The sequence below is a fragment of the Neofelis nebulosa genome, chromosome 14 (genome assembly GCF_028018385.1).
Source record: "Neofelis nebulosa isolate mNeoNeb1 chromosome 14, mNeoNeb1.pri, whole genome shotgun sequence".
Classification (NCBI taxonomy): domain Eukaryota; kingdom Metazoa; phylum Chordata; class Mammalia; order Carnivora; family Felidae; genus Neofelis; species Neofelis nebulosa.
This window is the reverse complement of record NC_080795.1, coordinates 17541566-17563823: the sequence shown is the minus strand read 5'-3', so window position 1 is coordinate 17563823 and position 22258 is coordinate 17541566. Positions and strand designations below refer to the sequence as shown.

Below are 22258 nucleotides of genomic sequence, written 5' to 3'. Positions count from 1 at the left end.
ATAATCCTAAAATTTGTACTGAACTACAAAATACCCTTAATAGCTGAAGCAATCTTGAGAAAAAAGAACAAAGGTAGAAGCATCACAATCCAAATTTCAAAATAGTACTACAAAGCTATAATAATCAAAACTATAGGGCACTGGCATAAACACAGACATATAGATCAATGGAACTGAATACAGACCCCGGAAAATACCGACACTTATACAGTCAATTACAAGAATCTACAATGGGGAAAAGACAGTTTCTTCAACAAAAGGGTGCTGGGAAAACTGAATAGCTACATGTAAAAAAAAACAAAAAAAAAACAAAAAAAAACCCCAAAAAACAAAAAAACTGAACCACTTTCTTATACCATACACAAAAATGAACTAAAAATGGATTGAAGACCTAAACATGACACCTGAAACCATAAAGCTTCTAAAAGAAAATACAGATAACAGTCTCTTGGACATCAACCTTAACAACATATTTATGGATATGTCTCCTGAGGCAACGGAAACAAAAGCAAAAGTGAACTATCAGGACTACACCAAAATAAAATGTTTTTGTACAAAAAGGAAACTGTCAACAAAACAAAAAGCAACCTACTGGAGATATCTTCAAATGATTCATCCGTTAAGGGGTTAATTTCCAGAACATATAAAGAACTCATACAACTCAAACCAAAAAGCAAATAATCCAATTAGAAAACAAGCAGAGGATCTGAGTAGTCATTTTTCCAAAGAGACATACAAATGGCCAAAAGACACACAAAAAGATGCTCAACATCACTAGCCATCAGGGAAATGCAAATGAAAACCACAATAAGATATCGCCTCATATCAATGAGAATGGCTAGTATCAAAAAGACAAGAAATCATAAGTGCTAATGAGGATTTGGAGAAAAGGGAACCCTCATGCAATGTTGGTGGAACTATAAACTGGTGCAGCCACTATGGAAAACAGTATGGAGATTGCCCAAAAATCATAAATAGATACACCATATGATCCAGTAACTCCACTACTGGGTATTTAACCAAAGAAAATGAAAACACTAATTTGAAAACATACCTGCATGCCAATGTTTATTGCAACATTATTTACAATAGCCAGGTTATGAAAACAACCCAAATGTCCATCCATAGATGAATGGATAAAGAACATATGGTGTATATATATAGAATGGAATGCCAGCATAAAAAAGAATGAGCTCTTGCTGTCTGCAACATGAATGGACCTAGAGAGTATTATGCTAAGTGAAATAAGTTAGAAAAAGAAAAATACCATATGCTTTTACTCATATGTGGAATCTAAAACACAAAACGAATGAACTAATAACAAAAAACAGAAAAAGACTCATAAACACAATAATCTTATTGCCAGAGGGTGGGGGCACACAGGGAAAGAGCTGAATAGGTGACAGGGATTAAGAGACACAAACTTGGTAGTTATGAATTAAATAAATCACAGCAATGAAAACTACAGCACAGGGAATATAGTCAACAATATTGTAATAATGTTGTATGGTGACAGACAGTAACTACACACATTGTGGTGAGCACTGCATAATGTGTAAAACTGATGAAGCCCTATGTGTGCATGTGAAATCAACTGCATATCAAAAATACTTAATAATTTTTTTTAAAAAAGAATAAATGGTTAGAGCAAGAAGCCACATGTAGTTACACATTTCTTTAGTCTCAAAAAACTTCACTAATAAATAGAGTCATTTTTCCTACCAACCACTCTGCCTGCTAAATAAAAACTATTGAATGATATAAACTTTTTGTGGGAATTAAGGAATCTACAAATCTGAAATACAGAAACTAAATTTTAACTTCAAATGTCTTAGAGACATATGTGAAAAACCTACATCTGGAGATGTAAGTTTATGCATTAACAAAGTGCAGTAACATATAATAATGATTTAAATTTGAAGAAATACTTTTAAACATTTTAAAATGTACACCAGGAATTATACTCACTGATCCTCATGTTTAATCTATTCTTAAAATGCTACCTGGAAAGGTTATATAGAAAGAGTTCACTTCATTTATAGGATACATAAGAAAATAAGCTAGTTCTCAAAAAATTAGGCTGAAATTAATTTGTTCAAGTTTAAAATTATCACAGGATATAATTACAAAAAAATACATCAAAATATTTTTTAAAAGCAATCATCATAAGTTTCTTGCAATTCCAAACTCAAAAGATAGCATTACATGATACTTTAAAGATAAACAGACACCATAAGGAAAAAAAATGTTCTCATGTACAAAGAAGGCAGAACCAAGAGTCCAAGATTACCTGCACTTCCCTATTTGAGAACTCTTTTAGTTTAGGCAGCCTCTGACTACCTTCAGTTATAAACATTTTTAAATATAAAACATTATAGGATTTGGAGTATTTTCTGAAGCACAAACAATTCAAATCAGAGATAATGACAAGTAGCACTGCAAAATTCTAATCTTTCGTTAATATCACTTAAATCAGGGTGAATATTAATTAAAAAGACTGGGTGAGCAGGCCATAACAGCTACAGAATAAGAAGTAGAAGACAACAAACTGTAAAGGTTCTGTTAATATTTAGAATATTAACATTTAGTTAGGATAAACTAATATTTAGAATACTAAATGTACAGCAATAGATCTCAGAAATTTTTTAAAATATTTAAAAAGTAATCTATTTGGACTAATGAAACAGGTCTCATAAACTCGTGAAAATTTAGATTTAACACTTGTAAGTTAACAAGTCACTGACAAATATGGAACCCTGCCATATTTCTATCTCCAAATCAAAAGTTCCTTTAAATATAGCAAATTGTAAGTATTAAGGTAAATGACTTAATAAAATAAAACCCCAGTGTAGCAGTTAAGAAATTACAAATAGTGTCCCAAAAACAATCATCAAAAAAACTGAAAAGCACCTGAAAATCTGATAGTAAAAACCTGGTATCATTTTACTTAAGTAAATGTTTAATAAGTGACTTACAAACAATGAAATATACTGATAGAAGTACTTGGGAGCATAGGAAAATTAAAGGAATAAGCTGTATTTCATCTATTTTAAAATGTCCTTTTTATCCACATTTTAACATGTGAATCTGGGATTGCCATCAACCTGGTTTTAAGTCAAGTTATGGCAAAGAAGAGTTCTTCTCCTGTCAGTCACCCAGGGGCATTATGAATCTGAGACCACACTGAATTCTTGCCTCAAGGTTTTTCAGACAATAGAAGCAACATGAATTCAGACTGCAAACCTCAATTAGTACTGGCTTACAGTTCAAAATCTCAGGCAAGTTTTTTTTTTGTACACCCTCTGTTCAGTGCCAAGGTTGAGACATGGAAGATTCCTTTCTGTCCCCTTCTGTGAAAAAGTTTATTTCCCATCTAATTTTACATAAAGGTTGTAGCCTTTCAGTGTCACAGCTTTATTACAGGGTCCCTTTCTTGCCGTTTCAGGAATTGTATTTGTTCCTTCAGTGGCACATAAAAAAGAATGGTATAACCTAAAATTGACAGCATCTTATAATTAATCAAATATGTAAATCAAATGAAACTCCTTCTCCCTAGCATAATGATAAAAAATAACATTAATATTAAACAAAGAAAATAAAAATAAAGTTGTAAATACCTGTCATTTGTATACACTCTCAAAAGTCTTCTATCAAAATCACTTTCATATCTAAACCTCTCGTCCATTTCTTCACTTACTTCAGGATCTTGATCTGGTCTATAATAGTGTCTATCAAAAACACGATCCTCATTAAACTTGCTAAATCTTCTCTCTGGAATGTCAGCCTTGCTGGCAAACCTTTGATGTTTTTTATCGGAAATGCCCACTTCTTCATTAGTTTTTTTAATGATTCTTCTATTCCTTAATTCAATTTCATCATCTAGTTGTCGGTATCTGTTCTCCTCTAGTCTTCTTTGGTTTAGAAGCTCTTCATATGCCTCCGAAGGAGTTAAGACATTTCTCCTAGGACCCTCTGAATTTTCACAAGATGTTTGTATTTGTGAAGGTAAATCAGTCTTAACCTGACTAATAGGTTTTTTATTTCTTTGATTCTTGTCCTGGTCAAATAGAAAACAAGAAACAGATCTTAATACAATTCTATTTTTTAAAAGGTAATTAAACCCTCAAATGACGCTGAGTCTACTTACAATCTCAACTCCAAGGCTTAATCACCCAAAGAAATATCTTTATAAAAAAAAAAAAAAAAACCTTCATGGAAATGCTATCCTTCAAAACATAATAAATATCAAATAAACCATCAACAGTGATATAAGTAAGTGGGTATAAAAAGAGAGGATAAACTAAATGCAAATTCCTATCCCAGGAAATATTAAAGCATACTTTGGCAGGTAAAATTGCTTCCAATTATTTCAAATTAAATTCTTAACACAAAGAATATAGAAAGTGCTCAATTTTGGGGCCCCAAAAACATCAACCATTTTTTTTTAATGTTTTATTTATTTTTGAGACAGAGAGAGACAGCATGAGCAGGGGAGGGGCAGAGAGGGAGCGAGACACAGAATCCGAAGCAGGCTCCAGGCTCCGAGCTGTCAGCACAGAGCCCGACGTGTGGCCCAAATCCACAAACCGCGAGATCATAACCTGAGCCCGTTGGACGCTTAACCGACTGAGCCACCAAGGTGCCCGTAACATCAACCATTTTTAAATGTGGAAAAATATATATATAGCTAGAAATTGTCAATGTGCTAAAAATCACTTAAAATTAAAAACTAAAAATCACTTAAAGTCAATCTCTAAAATTATACCTCCCCAATAAAGTTAAAAAGTAGGGTAGGTTCTTCAACATATGATAAAACCATTTATAAAACTAAATACTGTCCTGAGTTTAGTTCAATTTGGTTTACTCTTTAAAATATTCACATAAAAACCAAGTGAAATGTTTAACATACTAAAATATTATCAATTAAGTACAAAATATTCAATCTTTGGTGTTAAAGATTTACTTTAAAAGGAAAACCTACCTCAGTACTACTCTTTTCTACCTGTCTGAACTTTTCAGTGGATTCTTCCTTACCCCTGAGAAACTGATTATATTCTTTGTTGCGTTCAAGTTTCAATCTTTCCTTAAAATAAAAACCAAAAGGTAATGTTAAAATTCCAACTTCAGAAAAAAGTACCTTTATGTCCAATCAAACACATACAACATAAGATATTACCCAGAATCAAGCACTGCTAATAATTTCAAGGATAGAAATAGTTGCAAGGCACAAGAGAGGCAGGAAAAGGTCTGAGACCACCAATGCAATTCCCCACATCCTTTCTTGTCACATTAAAATATGCATTACTATTTTTTAAAAAATTAAAATATGCATTACTATTTTAAAAAAATTAAAATATGCATTACTATTACTACACACTTAGGTCCAGGTTAACACAGGAAGTCATTAATAGAAGGAAGGTGTTTGGGTTGTGAAACATCTCCATTTTATACATTTTATAAGTTACATCACTTAGTTAACATTTTCCAAAAAGCCATGCCCCATAAATCCATGGGAGTCTAGGTTTGTTTACCAACAGCAATCTTAGAAAATCCAGGGTGCACTCTGCGAAAGGCATTCATAAATAAAACCGTCCCACTAGTAAATACATGAGTGTGTTTGCCAGGAGAGTTGTCAGCATGTTTCCAAGGAGATTTGACCAGGTTACCTTCCTTCTTTCCTTCTCAGGGGTATCTCCTGCCTCTATTCCTCCACCCTACAGCCAAAACACCTGCTGCTAACCATTTCTTTCCCAAGTATAAAGAAGTTGCTTGTTGTATTTTAAACATAAGAAGGTAAAATTATCACAGACACTAATATATTATAAGGTAAATGTTTTGTTGAAGCACAGGAAATGTTCTTAAGCCTTAATACTTCCACTGTCATTGAAACAGCACAATCTAAAAAAGAGATAAAGATTTAACTAGGTCATCTTTTGAAGCTTACTACTGCCCATTTGTCTTATGTACTATGTTGTGATCGCTCACCTAGCTTTGCAGTGTTTTATTAGTCCATCTCTAAAGAGTATGGACATATTATTTGTACAGTGATAGTAATACATTCAAATAGCCCCAGACCTCACCCTACATAAAAGCTCAGTATACTCTCATCTACTAATCTCACTGATAACTGTGACACATGAAATGAATTTAAAGCTCAAAACCAATGCTGAAAAATATATATTCTATATACTCAATTAATTCACAGATTAAAGGTATCTTCTTACATTGTTATAAATGTTACGTTCAAAAGTTTTTTAAAAAATAGCACAGAGACTCCGCAGACTTTTTTAAAAGGCATATATTCAAGTATGGGAAATGATATAATCTTCTGCTTGCATTTAAGTCAGAAGTATGTTCTTTAATTATCTTGATGCCTCATAAAACTATTACTCACAATAACTACTCCTATTCACCTACCTTAGCAGATAACCTCTCACCAATAGGAAGAGAAACTCCCAGAGTAGATGGATCTGTTTCACTCGTGGACAGAAAATTTTTCTGTATACATACATATTAAAAAAATATATTACCTAATTGCCTTTATAAAATGTTCCATAAATGTGTCTTACGTTCTATTTTCTAAGTGATTACTTATGCAGAGCAAAAGAATGAAATGGAGATGAAGACACAAAGTACAATTCTACAGAGTTCATAACAAGTAATTAGGAAACAGAATTTTCTTCCAATCAACAACTCCCTGAAGAAGAGAATCAGGTCTTAATTTTCACTTGCTACATACATATATGTATATTCCAGATGATTCAAAAGCATGGGAAAAAAGGAAACTCTTTTTCAATTTATATTCCTCATCTAAACACATATTCTTCATCCTCAGTGCCCTACTGTTTTGTTCTTAAGGCCAATTTAAACTTGCTCACCAAGATCCGTGTGCACACTGCAATCATGTTTGTTTACTAATTTTCCTGTAATAATTTATGAGTGGATATCCACTCAAATGCCAGAAGATATAAACTACGAACACTGTTTCCTTATGTGTACCTCCATCCTTGATCATTAAACATTTAGACAATGCAGTGTAGTAAAAAGACCATCAGGTTAGGAGTCAAAAGACATAGGCTCCAGGACTAGCCCCAACACTTAGTTCTGTCACACTGAGCAAGTTACCTAATCTTCCTAATCTAGGCTTCTACCATAAAATGAGAATAGTAACCGCTCTGCCTATCTACCAAAGCTGGCATAATGATCAAAGAGGATTAAAAATGTAAAATCTCGGGGTGCCTGGGTGGCTCAGTCAGTTAAGCGTCCAACTGTGGCTCAGGTCATGATCTTGAGGTCCCTGCATTCAAGCCCCATGTTGGGCTCTGTGCTGACAGCTCAGAGCCTGGAGCCTCCTTTGGATTCTGTGTCTCCCTCTCTCTCTCTTTCTGCTCCTCTCTCACTCTCGCACTGTCTCTCTCAAAAATAAACATTAAAAAAGAATGTAAAATCTCTTTGAAGGCTATAAAGCAATCACAAGGATTAGAAAAATATATATATGATCTCCAACTTTCTGGTACTGCTACTTTGTAGTCACAATCTAGAAGTTATTTAACTTCTCTGCCTCAGTTCTTTTGTGTGTAAAACAGGGATCTAAATCACTAGCTTATGAGGATTAAATCAATCAATATTTGTTAACCTATGTAGCTCCATGCCTTTTACTTATTCATTAATTATTGACTACCTAAAACAAAAGTTATTTTTTTTGGTGGTAGGGAGACAAAGATGAGAATATATTCCCTATATGTAAGAAATTTACAGTGTTGCTGGGGAAACAAATATGTAAACAATTAACTACAATTTAATGTACCAACTGCTATAATATAGTTATATCTAAAACATTTGGGAACAGTGATTAATAAAACTAAGCGATTAAAAAGGTTTCACTGAATCTGAATTTACAAATAATAATTTACAAATAAGTTGTGCTACAAAAGCTAATATGAAAGTTGGCTGTATAGAACTCTAAACTTACTTGTCAAGGAAAACAATAGCATACCTGACTAAATCCCTAAATCAGTTTAACCCTTATATAAAAAGTACACTATAAACCTAGCCATTTTGTAGTTATACATGTGCAAAAACACATTCAGAGTTCCAACCCTTGGAAGACAGAGATACAGCACCCTCACTCCTTCACTGGGCAACTCCCTATAAAGGCCCAGGATAATGTTTGAAATTTTCAATAAAACGAAAAACATAATAAGGACAATATAGTGAGTTATTCAAAAGTCTAAATTTTAGTCATTCGCTCATTCATTCAATATTGAGAGCCTATGTCCCAAATTGTTTGAAACATCTGAGTTGCATCAGTGAGGAAAACAAAGATCCCTGCCTTCCTAAAGCTTACACTCAAGCAAAGGAAATTGAAATAATAAACATAAGGAAGAGTATGGTATGTTAGTAGATGATAAGTACTGTGACAAAAAAATTAAAAGAACAGGCTACAAACATTCCAGGCTTCTAAAGGATGGGAGAGGGAAGAATAGAAATCTAGAGTTCTCTTTTGGACATGTTCAACATAAGATACCCATTAGATTTCTAAGATAGGTAGCCAAATAGAGTAAGTGTGAGGTTCAGGAGAGAAGTCTGGGCTGGAAATACACATTTATTAATTCAATTTAAAATTTATTCTCCTGGGGCGCCTGGGTGGCTCAGTCGGTTAAGCGGCCGACTTCAGCTTAGGTCATGATCTCGCGGTCCGTGAGTTCGAGCCCCGCGTCCACTCTGTGCTGACAGCTCAGAGCCTGAAGCCTGTTTCAGATTCTGTGTCTCCCTCTCTCTGCCCCTCCCCCGTTCATGCTCTGTCTCTCTCTGTCTCAAAAATAAATAAACGTTAAAATTTAAAAAAAAAAAAAAAAAATTATTCTCCTGAGAATATATTCTCCCTGCAATGTTAGATGACCAAGTGTCTTTTGTTCTAAAAATTGGGAAAGAGATGGTAATTAATTGTTTTAATGGCTCTTCTTGGCAAAATTTAAAGATCTGATTTTTTGTAATTTAACTATCCACACAATCCAAGTCTGGAAGCCACAAAAAAATATCTAAAAAGAGTAGACTTGGAAAATACATATTCTAGCGGTCAAGGAAGCCACTGCAGCCACCTACCCAAATCCTGTTATTTTCTTTTTCCCTTGCCTTCCTTTCCATGTCCACCTTCTCATATGTCAACCAAAATGTGTCTCTTGCATATTAAGAAACTACTGCTCCTCTATCATAACCACATTCTTGATACTCCAACACCAAAACTCCTTCATATCCATTTGAATTTAAAGATTTGTACTCCTTGATTCTTTTTCTTTCTTGATTCTTTCTCTCCTTCATAAAGGTAATTTCTTCCTATGCCTCCTACCATCATTCTTTTTTAAAACCTTCTATCTATGAAGTAGATAAGTGAAAATGGTAGATACCAGAGGAAAACCTCACCTAACAAAGGAGTGCTGGGAGAGGGGACAAAACTGAGTACGAGGCGAGGGAGGCAGGCTGGAATACAAAAGACTTCAAATGCCATGCTAAGGAATATGCATTTTTATCCAGAAGCTCAGTGAGGAGACAATGAAGTATTTAAATTGGTAAGAAACAGGATCATTGTGGAAAGTAGCATGAACAGACTGAAAATTAGCGGGAAAAAAAGTGTTAAAAATCTGTAGCAATAATTTAAAATAAACACTAAGAATCTCTAATATGCAGAACTAACAGTCCTAAAACAGTTATTGAGCTCTTCACAGGCTGCTTAAGGAGGTATAGTGTTTCACACATATGAAATTAATAACCTAATCTGAGGTACCTGGCTGGCTTAGTCAGTAGAGCATGCAACTCTTGATCTCAGGATTGTGAGTTCAAGCTGCATGTTGGGCATAGAGCCTACTTAAAAAATACATACATACATACATACATACATACATACATACATACATACATACCTACACAAATAAAATTCCTTTAAAAAAACCTAATCTGATGCTTTCCTATCTGTCTACATCATTATTTTTTACTACTCTCAAAAATAATCTAGTCTAACCAACCCAGGCTGGTAAACCCAATATGCCTCATTCATACAAAGCTAAAGCCTCCCTTCCAAGTCCTTCTTTATTCTATATTCTCCATCTGGAAAATGTCCTCTCCTTGATTTATCCTCTAGTGTATCCAAATTCTACCTATCGTGTCTTACAAAATAACACCTTGGAGTCTCTCCTAATCATTATATCCTTATTAGGTATCAGTTTCTGACCTGTATGATGTCATCTCTACAACCAGACTCTTAAGACCCCTTGAAGACAAATTCGTCTTCATAAGTGCTTAAAAACTGTTGGGTGAATGATGATGGATGCGTGAGATACTTTTTTTAAAGTTCTGTAAAACTATAGTGTTTTTGTTTTCCAGTATAAATTTACAAATGCAGTCCATGCGTTTGGGTGCAAAAATATTGAGTAATCCAAATCCTGACAACACACTTTAAAAACATCTTAGAATATCCTGAGTATTATTAATTTTAATGTGATTAGCAAAATTAGAAGAAAAAAATTGGCATGCTGAAAACAAATGGGCCATAGAATATTTCTAAAAGATGTATAAGAAAGCAATAAAAATAAATGCAAAGCAGGAATCAAAAGGAATAGTGCCTAATTGTATTAATGGAAAATTATAATGTATAGACTGACATTGGTAAAAGGATACAAAATGTTACCATTCAAAGAGTCAAAATCACAAATGAAGTTATTTTTCTTAATAGTTTGAGAGCAACATCATAAAATGAAAATAACTGCAAGCTACTAGATCTAAAAAAATAAAAGAAAAGAGAAGAAAAGAAAAATGAAAGGAAAACGTTTTGCAGGCAACCCTACCTTTCTTTTCGCTTGTGTAATACCCTAAAGTCAAGGGAAACAAAGTATTCAAAGTTCTTTCTCTCCATGTGCACATCAGAATAAATAAGAAACCACTTAAACATTTGGAACAAACATTACAAAGTATGAAAAAACTATAGAATATCTTGAGATGACTAGAAACATCATGATTGTTTAAAATAATTTGGTAACTTCAAAAATAAATTGCATTTGAAAACTACAAGAAATCTTTAGCTTAGAAATTACATAATTTAACCAAATATACTTAAAACAAGGGTTCTGCTAAGTAAATATATTAAATCATAAAGCAAAGACTTGGGAGGTTAAATAAATATATTAAATGAAGTTTTTATAAGTTTAGCTGACAGGAAAATAATTAGCAACTAGAACCCCATGTGTCATTTTAATACATGTTTGGAGGGAGTAGAGGAGTTCGGAATCATAATTGGGCTATTTTAAACCATGATAACTCTACAGAAAACATGAACAACCAGAACTTACCATCAGATTTAAAATTAAAACCCACTACCCTGTTCCAAAGGTCAAGAGTCAATGGTACTAGTTCTCAGCACCATTTTTTTTCTACCAATGTCATACATGTCACTTAACTTTCACTATAATATCCTACTGCTAGATACCACTGAAAACCTAAAAATTAATACATATGACTAAAACCTTAGGAAAATAATTTAGAATTCTGAAGCATAAGATCTGAAGCATAAATTAATAGAATTTATTACCTGAGTAAGATAGCGTCTGTAATCTTGCCTCAATTCTTCTTTTAGTTTATGTTTCTTCCGTTCATAATCTTCCCCAAGTGGTAAACTTAATCCATAATCAATTCCTAGAAAGAGAACAACTTAAGTAATATAGCTCATTTTCAAACCAATGTCAATTTCAATACAATATGCTGTCACCAGAGCACAGTAGGTAAGAACACAGTCATGCTGATTCTGAGACCAGGATCAGGATAATGAATTGTTTATTTAAAATATTTCAGTAGGTCATACATTCACATAGGGAAAATATGCCTCCCACCCATGAACCTGTCACCTCGTTCTCCTGCCCAAAATAACCAACATCACTGTTTCTCGCATCTCCTTCCAGAGACTTTGTGCATTTATAAACAGATATTTTTAAATTACTGTGTCTGTCTGTGTGTGTGTGCATGCGCACGTTTACTTTACCCCCTTTAGATAAATGGTTCTGCATTGTTTGGCATGTGGCTTTTCACAGAGTACAAAATTAAAGCAAAGAAAAGCTGATTACCTTTACTTCCTCACTTAACCCTACTGAAATCTCTATAAAAACAAATACAACAATTTTAAGTTCTGTTTTAATTAATTAATAATGTGATTTTAACCTAAGAATATCTTTATTATAAAATGTTTGAGAAAAAATTATTAAAACTGTGTGGCTCAGGCTGAAATGTCCAAAAACTTTTAATGTTAAGCCACCAATTCTGACTTCACATAAATGGATATTAATTTTTGTTGTGGCAAAATATACATATTACAAAATTTTCATTATAACCATTTTTAAGCATATGATTCAGTGGCATTAAGTATTTTCACAGTGTTGTGCAACAATCACCACACACACAAAAGGTGAGCCCACTTCTAGAATTTTTCATCATTCCAACAGAAATTCTGTAAAAGGATGTTAATATTTTAAGGAAAACTTTAATTTTGAATTATGTTTCATTACATAGAGTTCAAAAACCAAATGACATCTTGGGATGGTAACAACAGTGATGGCTGCACAACTTGTAAATACACTAAAAATCAGTGTTGCATAATTTAAATGGGTAAATTTTATACTATGTAAATTATATCTCAATAAAGCAGTTAAAATCAAATAACACTACTTTGGAAACATTTTAACAGTAAAATACTATGTCAAGAAGCACAGATATTGAGTGTTTAGATTTTTGAAGCTCCTCTCCCTTCTTCTACTCCTACCATGTAATACTACAGTTTAAAAAAATTATCATTTTTAAAATTTAAATCCAAGGTAGTTAACATATGGTGTAATAATGATTCCAGGAAGGGGTGCCTGGGTGGCTCAGCTGGTTGAACGTCCAACTTCAGCTCAGGTCATGATCTCACAGTTCGTGAGTTCGAGCCCCACGTCCGGCTCTGTGCTGACAGCTCAGAGCCTGGATCCTACTTCAGATTCTATGTCTCCCTCTCTCTCTGCCCCAACCCCACTCATGTTCTGTCTCTGTCTTAAAAATAAATAAAAAACATTTTTAAAAAATTTAAAAAAAATAATGATTCCAGGAAGAGAACCTAGTAATTCATCACTTACATATAACACCCAGTGCCCATCCCAACAAATGCCCTCCTTTAATGGCCATGACCCACTTAGCCCATCCCCCAACAAATATGCCTCCAGCAACCCTGTTTGTTCACTGTATTTAAGAGTTTCTTATAGCTTGTCTCACTCTGTTTTTATATTATTTTTGCTTCCCTTCCTTTATGTTCATTTGTTTTGTATCTTAAATTCCACATATTCATGAAATTGTATAGTATTTGTCTTTCTCTGACTTATTGCGCTTAACATAAAACACTCTAGTTCCATACACGTTTTTTGCAAATGCCAAGATGTTATTCTTTTCAATTGCCGAGTATTATTCCATTATAAATACATATATCACACCTTCTTTGTCCATTCGTCCATCAATGGACATTTGGGCTCTTTCCATACTTTGGCTATTGTCAACAGCGCTGCTACAAATACTGGAGGGCATGTGTCCCATCGAATCAACACTCCTGTATCCTCTGGATAAACACCTAGTAATGCAATTACAGGGTCGTAGGGTAGTTCTATTTTTAATTTTTTAAGAACCTCCATACTATTTTCCACAGTGGCTGCACCAGCTTGCATTCCCACCAACAATGCAAAAGAGATCCTTTTTCTCCAATCCTTGCCAACATCTGTTGTTGCCTGAGTTGTTAATTTTAGTCATTCTGACTGATGTGAGATGCTATCTCATTGTGATTTTAATTTGTATTTATTTCCCTGATGATAAGTGATGTTGAGCAATTCTTCATGTGTTTGTTAGCCATCTGGATTTGTTTGGAAAGTGTCTATTCGTGTCTTTTGTCCATTTCTTCACTGGATTATTTGTTTTTGGGGTGTTGACTTTTGATAAGTTTTTTACAGATTTTGGATACTATCACTTTATCTGATAGGCCATTTGCAAATATCTTCTCCCATTCCACTGGCTGCTTTTTAGCTTTGCTGATAGTTTCCTTTGCTTTGCAGAATTTTATGTTGATGAGGTCTCAATAATTCATTTTTGCTTGTTTCCCTTGCGTCCGGAAACATGTAAGAAGTTGCTGCAGCCAAGGTCAAAGAGGTTGGTGCCTGCTTTCTCCTTGAGGAATTTGATGGCTTCCTGTCTTACACTTATGACTTTCACCCATTTTTTAGTTTAATTTTGTGTGTGGTGTAAGAAAGTGGTCCAGGTTCATTTTGCTGCATGTCGCTGTCCAGTTTTCCCAGCACCACTTGCCGAAGAGACTGTCTTTATTCCACTGGATATTCTTTCCTGCTTTGTCAAAGATTAGTTGGCCATATGTTTTTAGGTCCATTTCTGGGTTCTCTATTCTGTTCCATTGATCTGAGTGTTTGTTTTCGTGCAAGTACCATACTGTCTTCATGATTACAACTTTGTAATACAGTTTGAAGTCTGGAACTGTAATCTATTATGTGATCTATTCTGGAAATGTTCCATGTGCACTTGAGAACAATGTGTATTCTGCTGTTTTAGGATGAAACATTCCCAATGTATCTGTTAAGTCCATCTGGTCCAGTGTGTCATTCAAAGCCATTGTTTCCTTGTTGATTTTCTGCTTATATGATCTGTCTGTTGCTGTAAGTGGGGTGTTGAAGTCTCCTACTATTATGGTATTATTATCAATAAGTTTATATTTGTGATTAATTGATTTATATATTCCAGGTGCTTCCATGTTGGAGGCATAAATACAACTGTTAGATCTTCTTGGTGGATAGACCCCTTAATTATCATATAATGCCCTTCTTCATCTCTTGCTACAGTCTTTATTTTAAAATCTAGATTGTTTGATATAAGTGTGGCTACTCCAGCTTTCTTTTGGCAGCCATTATCATGATAGATGGTTCTCCATTCCCATACTTTCACTCTGCAGGTGTCTTTAAGTCTAAAATGGGTCTCTTGTAAACAACATATACATGGGTCTTGTTTTCTTATCCATTCTGTTACCCTATGTCTTTTGATTGGAGCATTTAGTCCATTGAACTTTAGAGTGAGTACTGAAAGACATGAATTTAGTGCCATTGTTGTGCTTGTAAAGATGGACTTTCTGGTGATGTTCTCTGGTCCTTTCTAGTCTTTGTTGCTTTTGGTCTTTTATGTTTTGTTTCGTTTTTTCTCCAAAGAGTCCCCCTTAAAATTTCTTGCAGGGCTGGTATAGTCGTCACGAACTCCTTTAGTTTTTGTTTGTCTGAGAAACTCTTTATCTCTCCTATTTTGAATGAAAGACTTGCTGGATTAAAAATTCTCGGTTGCGTATTTTTTCAGATTCAGCATGTTGGATATATCCTGCTAATCCTTTCTGGCCTGCCAAGTTTCTGTGGATAGGTCTGCTGCAAACCTGATCTGTCTTCCCTTATAGGGTAAGGACTTTTTTCCCTTGCTCCTTTCATAATTCTTTCCTTGACTGTGTATTTTGTGAATTTGACCATGATATGCCTTGGTGATAGTTGGTTTTTGTTGAATCTAATGGGAGTTCTCTGTGCTGCTTGGATTTTGATGTCTGTGTCCTCCCCAGATTAGTCAAGTTTTCTGTTATAATTTGTTCACAGAAACCTTCTGCTCCTTTCTCACTCTTCTCATCTTCTGGGACTCCTATGATTAGAATGGTATTCCTTTTTAATAAGTCACGGAGTTCTCTATGTCTTGTAATGTGATCTTTTACCTTTGTTTCCCTCTTTTTTTCTGTTTCATTATTCTCCATAATTTTATCTTCTAAATCACTAATTCGCTTCTCTGTTTCATCCATCCTTGCTGCTAAGGCATCCATTCAAGATTGCATCCCAGTTACAGAATTTTTAATTTTGTCCTGACTAAATTTTATATCTTTTATCTCTGCAGAAAGGGATTCTATGCATTTTTCAATACCAGCTAATATTCTTATTATAGTGTTTCTACATTCTAGTTCAGGGATCTTGCTTATATCTGTAATAATTTAGCCCTTGGCAGGGGCGCCTGGGTGGCGCAGTCGGTTAAGCGTCCGACTTCAGCCAGGTCACGATCTCGCGGTCCGTGAGTTTGAGCCCCACGTCAGGCTCTGGGCTGATGGCTCGGAGCCTGGAGCCTGTTTCCGATTCTGTGTCTCCCTCTCTCACTGCCCCTCCCCCGTTCATGCTCTCTCTCTGTCCCAAAAATAAATAAAAAACATTGAAAAAAAATAATAATAATAATTTAGCCCTTGGCTGTCATTTCTTCCCGTATTCTTTTGGGGTAAATTCCTTCATTTTGCCATTTTGGAGGAATAAAAAAACTGATAAAATACAAAAATTTAATTTAAAATAAAAAAAATCAAATATGTAATACTATAGTATAAAAATTATCATTTCTAAACAGAATAAAATTATTTTCCTTAATGAAAATACAGATGAAATAACAAACTGCAGTTTATAAACTGCTATGAATTTCACCATATTTGTACTTTATTTGCACACAATGCACCTAAATGATGGGACTTGCCATAAAAGTATCATATCTCTGCTTTATTACATCACAAATATTTCAGCGGGGAAAGACCCATGCAGTATAAATATAAATGAATGTCTGTTGATTTTTATGGAATAATTAAATTCCACTTTCCACCATGAACACCATGGAATTCTCTTGATACATACCTCTGGCTTCCATAATCCTGGTAATAGTGGGTAAAGCAGAGGATTCCTTAGAATCCTCTCACTGATGCTCTCAACACTCTCCCAAAAATATCCCATATGCTTAAAATTTTAAATCATCCTAGAAAAGCATTCTTTCTTCAAAAAGAATCTAACTTTATTTTTAAAGATAACAGAATTGAAGCCTAAAGAGAGAAATTTTTGATTCTCACATTCAGAATAGAGTATCACACATGGAACAAAACTATGAAGTCAATGAATGTAAGGCCATGCTTTCTTCAATTTTATAATGCCTGGCATACAAGCTATACCCAAGAAACGTTCACTCAATGAATGTATGAATGAGTACATAAGAATGAATGCCTGAATAAGAGGAATGAATGAGAGAATGGGAAAAAACACAATTCTTAATATTTCATTTCTGCTTTTAGGCAGTCTGACTGCATGGAAAGCATAATAAGTTGTAACTAAAGTTACATATCCTTAGTCACAATGGTTACTCTGTTGTGTCAAGGAGAAAAAGAAAACAAGGATGATGTCTCCCACCATGTGAGGCTTTCCTACTCGGGGAACAGTAATTTACAGTTTCTGAAGTCATATATTTAGATTTTACCACTGTTTTCCAATTCTGCTTGCTGGATATGTGGAAGAATAGAAACTAAAATATGATTTTCATTTACAAATAACTATTTATACTGATTTCAATTTTATTTATCAAGAATATTTGCTTTTTACTATTAACTCAATACTGTCTTAAAAGACAAAGACAAGGAAGAATAATACATAATGCCTTCTGAATTAGTTTAAATGTTATTAGTTTAAGGTTTAGTCAACAGAAAATACTAACTTTTTAATTCTTCTTTTGTCATCCAGTACCAACATTTCATGGCATTAGAGGTAGGTAAGACAAATAAAATTAAGAACTGTATGGAACAATTTTAATATTCTGTTCATTTTAAACTATGCATTAACTATGGCATCTCGATGGACTTAATGAGCTAAGAAACATGGTCAGACTTACTTATTCAGAGTAGTTGTCTTATGATGGTTCTAGTGGCAAGTAAAGCAGTAGTCACCTTAGGGTCATTTGAAGTGATGTCACTTCACCAAGTACAACATCAGTGACTCTAAGCCAGTTAACATTATGCTTCAGAACCACATCAATTAGAAGTATTAGTTTCTATAGTGGTTATGGGCTAAATAAACTATTCAAAATAAAGTACACAATCTTTTTAAAGTTAATTTACTTCTAACATAGCACTCATAATAAATGCTTTATAAAACAAATTACCTACGAACACTTAGTTTTTTCTTTCATTATATCACCATCAGAAGTTATTATGTAAACATAATCAAAAGACTAGTTATAGGAAATAATAAAAGGACTTTTCATGAACAGGTGAGTTATCAAGTGACATAACTGCTTTAATAGAGGAGGACACTGTACTCAAACTTTAGCTATAAAGGTATGACTACAAAGGACTCACTTGACTTATACAAACTGCAAAAAGGCAGTAGAATGTCTGGCATTTAATCTGTAATAAGAGAAACCTAAGACTACAAATGCTGAAAAGAATGTTAATTGAAAATGTAACTTAAAAAACTAGAAAACCATCAACAATTTCCTGTTGCCTGAGTTCCAAAATCTTTACAGTAACTGTAGTATTTTTACCTTAGTCTAAACCTCAGAGCTTCTATGCAATTGATAATTCTGCAGTTGCTTCTTTTCTGATACTTTTTAAATTAAACAATGTAATTTATTTCTTCCTTATTCTTTTCCAAATTTCCATGAGTATAATTGTATTTAAAAAGAATTTTTAGGGATGCCTAGGTGGCTCAGTAGGTTGAGCATCCAACTCTTGCTCTCAGCTCAGGTATTGATCTCATGGCCTTGAGTTCAAACCCCATACCCAGCTCCACGTTGGCAGTGAAGCCTACTTAAAAAAAAAAGTAAGATAAAATAAGATGATTTTTTAAAAATCACACAAAAATTCTAGTAACAAGAGTAAAATCTCTTTATCTTACTTTGTTCATCTGTAATCACTTTACTTGATTTCCAAAATAATTACTTCTAAGCATGAAAAATAAAATAAATCAAGAAAATTTTAGAGCCTAAAATACAGATCAACAGTATTTTGACATAAGGTTGAGAGTTATTACCTGGATAAAAAACACATAGGGACTATGGTCATGGAAGATGGATCTTTCAAGTACCCAAAGTTTAGTGTGGGAATTGAAAAGGAACCAGAAAAAATGAAAAGGTGTGTGTTGGGAGTCCTCAGAGGTACCTTCTGGGTGATTCACTAGAAAGATTCACAGGATGCATTATACTCATAATTATGGTTCTTCCCCAATGGAATCATATAGAACATGCTTAATTCTTCCAGCAACAAATTCTGACAACATATGTGAAGCTCATTAGAGACTCAGTGCCCATAGTTTGTTTGGAGCTGTTCAGACAGGCACCCTTTGTCTAGCACATATCAAGATTCCAGACTCCCCAAAAGGAAAGCAGGTGCTCTGCATAAGTCACATGGTTTATAAAATTTAGGCACAATGAGCCCTATCATTTAAGGTAAGTTTTATGTCAGTATAGGGAATTGTCTGCTAGCTAAGTTCCAGATACTAGCCAAAGATCAGCCTTGCAACCAGGCCCTTCTAAGGATAGTCAGTCCCAGACCTGCTTTTTTCCTATGCAAGGAGGAACTAGTAAGAGCAGAGGAAAACCAGAAGACTCTAGAAGCCAAGTAAAGAAAATACTTCTAGAAGTGGTAAGATGTTAGGTGAAGCAGTTAAGTTGAAAAATATAAGATTTGAGGGGCACCTGGCTGGTTCAGTCGGTGAAGCGGGCAACTCTTGATCTCGGGGTTGTGAGTTTAAGCCCCATGTTGGGTGTGGAGATTACTTAAAAACAAAATAAAATCTTTGGGGAAAAAAAAAAGGACAGAAAGAAAAATATGAGATGTGAGAACCACTGATTAAATGTTGCTATGTAATGGGCTATTACCTTGATCTTTGTGGGTGAGCAGCACAAAAGCAAGCCTGATTGGACAAGTTTGACAGAGACCAAGGTGAAAGGACTTGGAGATAATAAATATAGACAACTCTAACTTTTGCTAAAAAGAACCTAGAAATTGACAGTAGCTGGAGAAACATAAAGGATTTTATAAAATAGGAGATACTATAGCAATGCATAGATTCTGAAATAAATGATCTAACAGGAAAAATATCTGTGATTCAGATGAGGAAGAAAATTGATAGTATTTTCAGTCAAAAGGGAAGACAAGATGCTATATAAGTAAAGCGGTTGGTCTAAGGCACAATGACAATCTCTGGTAATAGAAGACAAGGCAGAATATATGGTACAGGTGTGGGTTGGCTGACAGATGGAAGGAGATAAGGGTAAATTCTAATTGCTTCGATTTTTGCAGTGAAATACAAAGTAAAACCATGGTCTGGGGGCTGGAGAATAGAATTTATACAGAGAGGAAAAAGATAAAACAGCTGCCTTGTAGAGTCAGACAGCAAATATTAGGGAAATTTAGTAGAACCACCAACAGGATTGAGGACCCACCTTGTATCAGTAGTCAGTACTTTATAAGACAAAGGGAAAGAAAGGCAAGAAAGATGAGGGGGTGCAAGGGAGTCAATATACTGGACCACAGAATTTAGACTGCATAAGGAAGGAAATAATGAAAGAGTAGGTCCGTAAGGGAGTAGAATCAATCAATGGTAGGTCGTAGTAATGTCCATTATTTGGAATGTCAATTACTTGGACTATTTGTTGGAGGCAGGGTACAAGATAAAATTAGCTGGAAAAAAAATGGAAGTGGTCATCAAAGAAAATATTTGCAACTATAATTCAGTTACTGGCAACATAAGTCTAGGATATGACAATTAGAGTAGGTAGCTGAGGAACTGAAAACAGTATCATGAGATGAAGAAGTCAAGAAACTTAAGAGGTACTAAAAGTCAAGCTGTATTACAAAGCTGTAATCATGAAGACAGTACGTACTGGCATAAAAACAGACACTCAGATCAATGGAACAGAATAGAGAACACAGAAATGGACCCACAAACATATGGCCAACTAATCTTTGACAAAGCAGCAAAGAATATCCAATGGAATAAAGACAGTCTCTTCGGCAAGTGGTGCTGGGAAAACTGGACAGCGACATGCAGCAAAATGAACCTGGACCACTTTCTTTTTTTTTTTTTAATTTTTTTTTTTTCCAACATTTTTTATTTATTTTTGGGACAGAGAGAGACAGAGCATGAACGGGGGAGGGGCAGAGAGAGAGGGAGACACAGAATCGGAAACAGGCTCCAGGCTCCGAGCCATCAGCCCAGAGCCCGACGCGGGGCTCGAACTCACGGACCGCGAGATCGTGACCTGGCTGAAGTCGGACGCTTAACCGACTGCGCCACCCAGGCGCCCCAAACCTGGACCACTTTCTTACACCACACACAAAAATAAACTCAAATGTACTGATGCACAGGGGCACTTGTACCCCAATGTTTATAGCAGCACTCTCAACAATAGCCAAATTATGGAAAGAGCCTAAATGTCCATCAACTGATGAATGGATAAAGAAATTGTGGTTCATATACACAATGGAATACTACGTGGCAATGAGAAAAAATGAAATATGGCCTTTTGTAGCAACGTGGATGGAACTGGAGAGTGTGATGCTAAGTGAAATAAGCCATACAGAGAAAGACAGATACCATATGGTTTCACTCTTATGTGGATCCTGAGAAACGTAACAGAAACCCATGGGGGAGGGGAAGGAAAGAAAAAAAAAAAAAAAAAAAGAGGTTAGAGTGGGAGAGAGCCAAAGCATAAGAGACTGTTAAAAACTGAGAACAAACTGAGGGCTGATGGGGGGTGGGAGGGAGGGCAGGGTGGGTGATGGGTATTGAGGAGGGCACCTTTTGGGATGAGCACTGGGTGTTGTATGGAAACCAATTTGACAGTAAATTTCATATATTAAAAAATAAAAAATTAAAAAAATTAAATAAATAAATAAATAAATAAATAATAAACTCAAATGGATGAAAGACCTAAATGTAAGACAGGAGGCCATCAAATTCCTCAAGGAGAAAGCAGGCACCAACCTCTTTGACCTTGGCCACAGCAACTGCTTACTCAACATATCTCCCAAGGCAAGAGAAACAAACACAAAAATGAACTATTGAGACCTCATCAAAATAAAAAGCTTCTGCACAGTGAAAGAAACAATCAGCAAAACCAAAAGATAACCAACAGAATGGGAGAAGGTATTTGCAAATGACATATCAGACAAAGGATTAGTATCCAAACTCTATAGAGAACTTCTCAAACTCAACACCCAAAAAATAAATAATCCAGTGAAGACATGAGCAAAAGACATGAATAGACACTTCTCCAAAGAAGACATCCAGATGGCCAACCAACACATGAAAAAATGCTCAACATCATTCATCATCAGGGAAATACAAATCAAAACCACAATGAGATACCACCTCAC

The 22258-nt window shown here is 34.7% G+C and overlaps 1 protein-coding gene across 15 annotated transcripts in view; it reads right to left on the bottom strand.

The window, feature by feature from the left end:
• Window positions 1-22258, bottom strand: part of CSPP1 (centrosome and spindle pole associated protein 1) — a 155645-nt gene that overhangs the window by 98169 nt on the left and 35218 nt on the right. For 7 of the 15 annotated variants that reach the window (XR_009253708.1, XR_009253709.1, XM_058699749.1 and 4 more), the window contains exons 4-8: window positions 11582-11685; window positions 10842-10865; window positions 6418-6498; window positions 4982-5083; window positions 3618-4057 (exon numbers count right to left, since the gene is read on the bottom strand). Coding sequence is in view for 13 of the 15 variants with exons in the window: in XM_058699749.1 (XP_058555732.1) it covers window positions 3618-4057; window positions 4982-5083; window positions 6418-6498; window positions 10842-10865; window positions 11582-11685 (751 nt within the window). In the remaining 2 variants the exon portion in view is untranslated. The remainder of the gene's footprint in view (window positions 1-3617; window positions 4058-4981; window positions 5084-6417; window positions 6499-10841; window positions 10866-11581; window positions 11686-22258) is intronic. The other 8 variants (XM_058699751.1, XM_058699756.1, XM_058699760.1 and 5 more) reach the window with 3 other exon arrangements.